Source organism: Lactuca sativa, chromosome 7, assembly GCF_002870075.4.
Source record: "Lactuca sativa cultivar Salinas chromosome 7, Lsat_Salinas_v11, whole genome shotgun sequence".
NCBI classification, from domain to species: Eukaryota; Viridiplantae; Streptophyta; class Magnoliopsida; order Asterales; family Asteraceae; genus Lactuca; species Lactuca sativa.
In genome coordinates this window covers 41,865,341-41,875,141 of record NC_056629.2, presented here as the reverse complement: position 1 = coordinate 41,875,141, position 9,801 = coordinate 41,865,341, and the positions used below count along the sequence as shown (strand labels likewise).

Sequence of the window (9,801 nt, the reverse complement as noted above, 5' to 3'; positions counted from 1 at the left end):
TTTTTATTTATCACACAAAGGATAGGAAGAAATGAAAAAAAAAAAAAAACAAAACCTTTTATTTCCAGTTTCCATAAGGTAAACATACATAGGGACTTGTTAGCATAAATAATCCACACATTTATCACCTAAAGTTATAATATTACCATGTTAAAAAAAATCATCTAATCTAATTAGGAATATAATAATAAGAAAACGCCATATAGGAGTCTTGTCATACAAAAAATAATTTCTTATCCCATATATTTTGCACACATGACCTTTGTGTAATTCACACCACGTGTAGGCACACACATATACATACATATAACAGAGGTATATTGGTGTTTTAACAAATGAAACCTGCATTTTTATATTAAGTGGTGCTTAAAATCTTTGATCCTTTCCATGCAAAGTTTTCCTAAATTCCCATTAAGAACAAGGATTTGAGACATAGTAACATCAAGGGATAGAAGGTGAGGGCAACCAATAAGAATGGCCTCGAGTCCATCATTTGTCATCTCGCCATCAATCAGTACTAAATGGCGCAACTCAGGCATGTTATTTGCAATAGCAAGGGCATGATCGTCACATTTTAAGAATAACCCTCCGGACCCATTGGTGAACCGTTTGGCCATCATGAAGGACTTGAGTTGAGGGCAATTCCGTCCAATAGCTTCTATGTCTTTTGCATTTATTGGGGTGTTAAAAAGTCGAAGGTTCTCCAATTGGGGTGCCCCTTTGACTGCCCGACTCAACCCACTGCCCGTCATATGATAACAGTTCCAAAGGCAAACACGGTTCAGCTTACTTGAGCTGGAGCCACAGAAAAGAAACAAAATTTCAGTAATTAATTAAAACTACTCAAACCAAATATTCATAAAACAACATATTAAATACTAAGAAAGTCAATCATACCCCTTTACACATTATGTTCGATATTTGGGGGATTGGACAGGATGGGACTCAATAAGGTTTCTAAAGCTATTTTTGATAATGATGATTAGGAGGGCATTTATGTCTTTTGTAGCTAGCTAAGAGTTCAAGATCAAATGTCTGTCCCACCTTTGACAAGAAAATTACGTTCTGTCTCATATGTGTGTTCAAAATCAATTGTCTAGACAACAAATAACACAAGACAAAATAACGTATTGAATAGCAATGAGAAGGGGAAGAAAGCTACCATAGAACTATGTGATGAAGGAGATCATCGGTGCAAAACCCCTTGATACTGATATCGATTAATTCCCCACAGCTGAGATCGACGGCCTGCTTAATCAAGGTATTGTGATCGTAATTTTTATCCCAATTATCAAACGATTTGTGCATAACAATCACCTTCCACATCGCTGGATCTTTGCAAATCCTCTGCCAAGATGTACATACTTTCATTGCGCTGTTGAGTATTTCTGCAGCTTCCAATCTTCGAAATATAATTCTCATCAGTTCGTCAGGTATCTCAAGCCAATTTCGAAATTCCGTCGTTGCCGAAGACGACTCTGAAGCGGAGGTCGCCATTTTCAAGTTTCAACTATGAATATGATGACTTTGGCTGTTTCTTTTGAATTTTGATCTTCCCAATTAATCGTCGTTTCTATTACCAAAAAGGCAAAAACTGTTTTTTTAATTGGAGAAGACTGAATCATAAATATTGTCCCTGGACTTTTGTGTGTTCTACATATACAGTCCTCTCAGATAAAAAACTTGCAGGTCTAGCTATCCTTAGAGCATCTACGTCGGTCTTGCAAATGAAATTGCAAACCACTTTCAATTGACATGGCATGTCCACATATGTATTAGTCTTGCAAATATTGAAAGCCTTTCAAATGGTAAGTGGACCCTCTATGTTATCAACTTGTAACATAATAATATATTACTCTATAATTTATATTTATTTAATAAATAATATAGCATAATAATTAACTTTATATGGTAGGTGGGGCCATTTTTGATATGGGATAGTCTTGCAAATATTGAAAGGCTTTCACCGCTGTGCATGATCTTAGTTACTCAATTTACATTGTTATAAAATAACAACCTACTTTTGTCTAATTTTTTATTTATGGAATTTACTTTTTTTACTGAAAAAAACAAATCAACTTCTGATTTCTTTCAATTTAGGCAACGAATTATTGGAAATACGACATCTATTTTTTTACGAGAATAGCAACACTTTTTATTGGTTGTGTAACGTAAGAAATTACACATATGGCCATATGGGGCATGTTTAGTTCGAAGGAATAGAATTAAAAAAACAAACAAACAAACAAAACAAACAGGGGTCACCTAAGGAATGAAAAACATTAACCCTGTTTACCATATATATTCCCCGATTATGACGACGACAAATCTTGTTTTGCATCACATTTATATCTTGAGTGATTTCTCTATGCCATACTTTGTGATTCGGCAATTTAATTGTAGCCCAAATGTGACAACATCCCAAAGCGGTATTAGATTACGTATATGAGCACTGATTTGTTAAACATCATATTATTTTAAGGATATCTTAATCTAATGTATACATATAACAAAAATTTTAGATAACAAAAAGAGTTGGTTTATACTAAATCATCAAATGAACAATTTTTTTTACCAACACCCTGAAATTAAAATCAAATGAAAATATGTTTTTTTAAGTTTGTTTAAAAAATTAACACCCTTAAAGCCTACTTTTCCAAATTATGTTTCTTTAAATTGTTATTTTTCGATCATATGATTTGGACATATTTGGTCTCACATGATTTGGACAAGGTAAGCTAACCTTCAAGCTTTATCTACACTGAACGTGTACATGTCTTTTCCAAGCTTAACAGCCACAGGTTAAGTCAGAAATTAACCTACCTATTTCAATAAAAAAATAAATAAATAAATAGCAACGTACTTTCCAGTACATGGAAACAGCTCATTTGAGCTGTTGTTCATAAGTCACCATTTGAGCCACACAAAAGCAACATATTTTCAATATGTTAAAACTATGGAAAGAAACCAAATAAACTACATTCCAACAAACATAAACAACATTTATTAAGGCATTACAACTTAACACCTAATATTCGATAGACATTAGAACTTTGTGATAAGTGATACAAAACCCGAATAACGACAAGTACACTCTCAATGTTATCTAATCTTAAATTATCATAAACATTTTGGTCTCATAGCCTTAACAGCCTAATAATGTGTAGCAGCAGCTAGCCAAACAGAGTGAAAAATCTACAAAATGCAAAATGAGTATGAAAATGAATAGCATTTTTAGGAAGAGGAACAAACATAGGATAGCACAATGTGATCAATGAGTTAGTCAGCCTTTGGAGATCAAGATGTTCTTTCACATCATAAAATCTTTGATCCCTTGCGTAAACAATTTTCCCAAATTGCACTCGAGATTAAGATTACAACATATACGAAGGTCTAGAGATTCAAGGTGAGGGCAGCCAATAAGGATGCCCTCGAGTCCATCGTTTGTCACATCACTACCACAAAGATCCAGATGGCATAACTCGGGCATGTAGTTTGCAATGGCAAGGGCATCTTCGTCATTCTGTGACCAATCAAATACTTTGTTCACTGTGAAGGATTTCAGCCGAGGGCAATTCCGTCCAATAACTTCAATGTCTTCTGCCCTCATGCAACCCAAAGAAAGGTGGAGTTCCTCCAACTGTGGAAACCTTTTGGCTGCCCGAGTCAACCAACTGCCCTTGCCGCATAAGTACGTAAGGCAAAGACATTTCAGCATACTTGATCTGTTCACAATTCACCATTGGAGTCACAGAAAAGAAGCAAAATTTCAGTAAAGAGGGGATAATTGGTGATGTGTATGCGTGCAGAATGAGTATGAAATTGAATATCGATGGAAAAGTGGAAGAAAGCTACCGTAGAAATATGTATTCAAGGAGATCGTCGTTTCCAACCTGAGATATTGATATCGATCAATTCCCCACAGCTGAGATCGACTGCCTTCTTAGTCGGCCTTTCGAGATAGTAATTCTTATCATGAGCATTAAGTGACTTTTTGTTGGTGATTTTAGTGTCACCATGTCATTTTAAGTAACTGGAACTAACATGTGAGCTAAGGGGTTTCATGATTTGTACTCTAATACATGTACGGGTTTGTGCGGAGTGCATGCATGTATAAGATCGAGTCCGAAGCCGGTTCGACGACTAGTCGGGGGTCCGGGGGTAGTGCCCCCTGGTCCAGGGTTTCCAAAGGTGCAGCGCCCCTATTGCGGGGTCTAGGGGCAGCGCCCCTAGCGGGGTCCAAGGGGCAGAGCACCTGGCTGGGATCCCGCTAATGAAACTCGTTATGGTAAAACTAACGAAACTCGTTAGTTTTTGGTAACCCTAATCCGGATTAATATTACTTGCTTCCTAAGCAAGTAATGACGGCCCAACCCTAATGAAACCCTAATCGTGTTTAGTAAATAAACAACTCTTTCTTTCCAGAAGACGGACGTTTTTTAGCTCTCGTTTTTCATCACACATTCACAGAACCTTTTAGCATAATAGCTTACGTTTTCTGTGCCTAGAAACGTAGGTGTCCGCTTGGATTATCTTAGGCTGAATTTCTTGTAACCCAGGCATAGGGTAGAAATATCAGTTTGGAAAGTGATATCACGATCCAAGCTGGTATCCAGATCTCCACCGCAAACCCTAATTTTCCCAACACTTTTGCACATAATGACCTTCCACATCGCTAGATCCTTGCAAATTTTCCGCCAAGTTCTGCATAAGTTCCATGCGCTCTTGAGTATCTCTTTAGTACCCAAACTTTGAAGTATATTAGCCATCAGTTCGTCAGGCATTTCCAGCCAATTTCAATATTCCTTCATTGCCGATGACGGCTCTGCGGCGGACGTCGACGCCGTTTTAACTATGAAATACGACTATGACCGATTCGTCGAGTTTGGATGGGATAACAAGAAAAAGATATACCGTATAGTGTATTGCATTTTTTTATATAAAGTTAAAAGGTGGGAGACCATGTATTACATGGGTGATTAAAAAAATATGAACATATATATATATATATATATATATATATATATATATATATATATATATATATATATATATATATATATTCAGTATTTGTTTAAAGAAAACGTTAAATATCAAAGTATAAATATTAACTATTTTTTATAGTAATTTTCAACATATATACAAACAAAATGATGGATTAATAAATAATTCAACTTATACTACTATTAAAACAAACTACAGAAAAATAATTATTATTTAGCCATATAATCTTTTTTTTAGTTTATTAATAAAAAGAAAAAAAAATTGATTACTTTTTCAATATAGATCATTTTGCCTAAAATGACAATGAACTTTGAAATAAATATGCAAATTTTAAATTATAGTATATATTGAAGGAAACATATTAAAATTTGAAAAAATAAGAAAATATATTAATGACACATTAATTGTTTTCTATAACCTAAAAAGTAGAAAAGTTAATTAAAAAATTCGAAAATTACAATAAAATGACAACTGGAAATTAATTTCTAAGAATTAACTACAAAATTACATATGTCAAAATGCATTAGAATATGATATGTGACAAAAAGATTTTAATTTATTAGTATGAATATAAAGTTTAGTGGTAAAAGACAAGGGTCGGTGTAAAATTAGGCCATATACCAAATCTCGATTCATAAGGATGGACAAATTAGGCCACCACCAGTGGCCCATATAATGGTTGGGGTCTAATTGAAATACATCTGTATATATATATACACATAAAAAATGTTTCTTTTTTCAACAAACTATAATTTAAATAACTTTGAGTTATGAGTGGTTATTGCAATTTACATCTTTGATGGTTCAAAATATTTAAGTGATTTCTTCATAAACATCTTGCAAAGCCACTTGTGTCATTAACACCTATTGGGAACTCTAAATTTTGTTATTTTACTTATTTTAGCCTCACATTGGGTAGTGAGGTTGTGATACAGAATATTAAAATATGTACACTAGAATTCATGAAATTCCAAATTATAGAAAAAAAACTATTCTAAAATTCAAAACCAAATAAAAATATGATGAACAATTTCAGATCCTTTGGGAAAATGCTTCGTTCAAATCAACAAGCAAGTTAAAACAAAATAAACCTTATTTTACTCTTGGTATACATGGTAAGCGGGGCGTACGCGAGTGTACACTCAGCGTACTCATATGCGTGTTTTTAACACGGAGGCCACCTAGTACGTTGGGCGTACTAGGCCCATAGTGAAAACCCTAATTTGAGGTGTGTCCTATATAAAGGATATGATGGCCTCATTCCTCGCCATCATCCCCAGACAAACAACCCTCTCAACCCCTAAATACTCGTCCATGGAGCTTGTATGCCTATTTTTGAGCTTTTGAGTGATCTTGTGTTTCTTTAGAGTGAAGAAGGAGCCTTGAAGAAGAAGGAGTGGGATTTCAGGCTTCGGATCTGAGATTACCTGAGCATGGAGCTTCATTTTGAGGTATAAATCTCAAAGCTTTCTCACTCTTTTGTTTTGTGCATCATGTTAGATCATTTTAGGGTTTTGGTCCCAAAGTTGGATGCTTTATGAGATATTGAGCTCCAAAGACTATGATCGTCTCCTTTTGAGTGTCTTTGGTGATATAGTTTCATGAAAATCAAGACTTGGACGTATAAATCAACCCATGCATGAGATATGAGCATTTTGAGATAAGAAAATGGGAGTTTTGGGTGCTTGTGACTTTATAAACCATGCAAAGGATTAAAGTCACAAAGTTTATGGAGTAAGAGCCTTTAGGGAGTCCAGATCTATGATATGAGCTAAGGTCTTAACGGATTAAAACCAAACGAGTAGGAAGAGCAAGATTGGGACGTACATTGAGCGTAATCCCAGTATGCACGGCGTAGGGTCGGGAGTCCCCGATGCATGCATGGCGTTGGAGTACGCCCAACGTAGAGGTCTGGTACGTGCGGCGTACGCTCTGACTTTGACTTTTAGGGTTTGGTCAATTTGAAGACTATTAAGACCACGGAGGGGTAAAATGGTCTTTTACCCTTCTGAGAGCTTGTAGAAGGGTTAGTCTAGCTTCTTTGAGAGCCATTATTAATTAGGGATAATTATCGTATGTGTTAGGCGAAGGCTAGACCGGTGATTTGAGTTCGAGGTTATCCGATTCTTACAAGGTGAGTCTTCTCATTATACTTGCCATGAGTGGTATCTTTGTGTGACCGAGGTATCTTATGTGCTTACTTGTGTATTGTGATATTCTGCATTATGTCTTTGTGATTTATGCTAAGTATTATTATTATTATGAGCTTATTGAGTTAGGACCAGAGGGTCTCCACTAAGACACATTGACCGAAGGGTCGTATTGAGTTAGCCTCAAGTGGCTAATGTGATGTGTGTGGTATTTTAGGGAGCTCACTAAGCTTTGTGCTTACCGTGTGATGTGTTATGTGCTTCAGGTACCTCTCACGATCATGGGAAGGCACTGGCTTGATTGTACACACACCCGAGTTGGAGATATGTTTTTGGAGGATTTTGGATTTGTGTTATAAACAGTTTTGGGACATGTGTTTTGTTAACTTAATGTTGTGGGATTTTTTGTGATTTTGGAAAAGAGATAATTGTCTTTTTAAATGAAATTTTTTGTTTGAAAATTTACATCGTTACATAATAATATAATGATCTAGTTTTTAAAAATAATGTAATCTCTTAAACTTTGTTATAACCATAAAGAGGTACTTATATTATAACCAATGAAATAACCAACCAATTGACATATATTTATGAGTTAATAAATTAAATATTATCGAAAGGTGAATTACACCAATCAAAATAGACCTCCTTTCGATTTTATTAGTTGGTTTGATTGGTGTAATTCACCTTTTAATGCTTGTTTTTCGTAATGCTTGTACTTTTTTTCTCTAGCTTCTTGCTAGTTTTAATGCATCCGTCGTTCATGTAACGCCCTGATTCTTGAATACCAATTTATGATTATGAATTCTCATGAATTCAAGATATACTCGACGAATTGGTTGCCTGACTCGTCGAGTAGCAGCGGGTTTGGGCCACGTGTTTAATTGACCAACTTGTCGAGTCGAAAGAGTGACTCGACGAGTTGGAGTTGGAGGGTGAAACCATAATTTCCGGGGTTTGGCACCATATTTAAGGGATCATTAGCCCCCTTTAGTTCCTTTGCAGCCTCTTGAGAGTCCAGGAACCCTAATTCGTGTGTGTGCTCCATGTTAGTGTAAATTTCAAGCTTGGAAAGAAGACCTTAATGCAAGAAGCTTGAAGATCAACAAGTTGTAGGCAAGAATGTTTGTGGGTCTGAAGTCTATCTCAACTAGCTTCATTTGAGGTATCAATTCATGATCTTGGCCTCATTCTTTTCTTGGTCTCTTTTGATGAAGTTAGGGCTTCTTGGCTTGTTTATGAAGCTATTCTTTGGTAAGAGCTTAGATCTAAAGTTGTAACTTTAGATCTGAACTCTCTTTGATTTATAAGTCCATAAAGCTATCAGCTTTGGCAAGCATGAACCCCTCCTTAAGTGTAAAACCCCATTTCAAGCTTGGTTTTGGCATTTTGAGTCATTAGAGCCTTACATGCACATAAAGTTTGCAACTTTACGTGATAAGCATGCCTTGGGAGCTTGGATCTGTAGTATGGAGCCTTGGCATGGCTTAAAAAGCATATGTATGGATGAAGGACTGAAGGGACTCGGCGAGTCGCATGGTAGATACGGCGAGTCATATGAATATGGTCATGAACTCGACGGGTAGGATGAAAAACTCGGCGAGTCTGATGAAGATTGCCTTGGACTCGGCGAGTGGCATGGTGACTCGGCGAGGAACTCGGCGAGTAGCTAAGGGTACTCGACGAGTTGAGGTCAACATGGACTGTTGACCTTGACAGTTGACTTTGACCTCGAACCAAGGGTTGACCAGTTTGACTTTTGAGAGTAATTGGTAAGTGGATATTTATGAATTGGATCATTAATCGTAATAAGTGTTGGAGTTTGGGGCAGTGTTTCAGGAGCGTGATTTTGTGGTTCCGTCTGGCATTGCAAGGTGAGTTATCCTCACTATACTCAAGGGTCTAAGGCACCAAGTCCGGCCCTTTGATTTGTTATTTGAGACAGTTACTATTGTGATATGTTAGCTCGACATCCTGGTAGATAGGGTGGTTATATGCTAGTACGATCTGTTAGATCGGTATCCTGGTAGATTGGATGCGGTTATGCTTAGTGACCTATGGTTGGTCTGACTGTCTGCATGCTAGTTGCCATGCCAGTTAGGTAGATCTGTAGGACTACCTGTAGTATGATGTGATTATCTGTATACGTATTAGTTGTGTTATATGTCGACATATTATGTGGGTTGGGTTAAGCTGAAATTGCTTCGTGCGGTAACCAACAAACCCAGGAGTATTCCAGATACGAGCTAAGGGAGACTGGTACTATGGTCTTGGGAGCATTCCAGATACGAGCTGAAGGAGACTCATATTGTGGGATCGATGGCAATCCAGATGTGAGATGTGGTCCCGGAAGGCAATCCAGACTTACACTGTGGGCCCAGGGGTAGTCCAGTCTGTAAAATCGTGGAGCCAATACATGCTGATTATTTGTATATGTGTTACAGTATGTTGGCATTCCAACCCAATGGTTGAGGGCCAGGGGTATTCCAACCCGATGGTTGACTAGACCCATAGTATGCTATTCATTGTTGTATGTGTATGGGTAGTTTGGGGGTAACTCACTAAGCTTTCCGGATTACAGTTTCAGTTTATTGTTTCAGGTTCAGCGGATGGACGCGGGTAGGTGCAGGCGTGACCGTACACTTCC

General features: G+C 36.9%; 1 protein-coding gene across 1 annotated transcript; it reads right to left on the bottom strand.

Moving 5' to 3' along the window:
• Positions 1 to 217: 217 nt before the first annotated feature.
• On the bottom strand, positions 218 to 1,690 carry LOC111880745 (putative F-box/LRR-repeat protein 23). Its single transcript, XM_023877159.3, has 2 exons — positions 1,163 to 1,690; positions 218 to 795 (listed from the first exon to the last, which is right to left on the bottom strand). The coding sequence occupies exons 1-2, from the start codon at positions 1,495 to 1,497 to the stop codon at positions 351 to 353; spliced, it is 780 nt and encodes a 259-aa protein (XP_023732927.1). The 5' UTR covers positions 1,498 to 1,690; the 3' UTR covers positions 218 to 350.
• Between the last annotated feature and the right edge of the window lie 8,111 nt (positions 1,691 to 9,801).

Coding starts and splice junctions, on each gene's coding strand:
- LOC111880745 (XM_023877159.3), bottom strand. CDS start 1,497: ATGGCGACCTCCGCTTCAGAGTCGTCTTCGGCAACGACGGAATTTCGA. Junction 796..1,162: donor CTTCATCACATAGTTCTATG/GTAGCTTTCTTC, acceptor CTGTGGCTCCAG/CTCAAGTAAGCTGAACCGTG.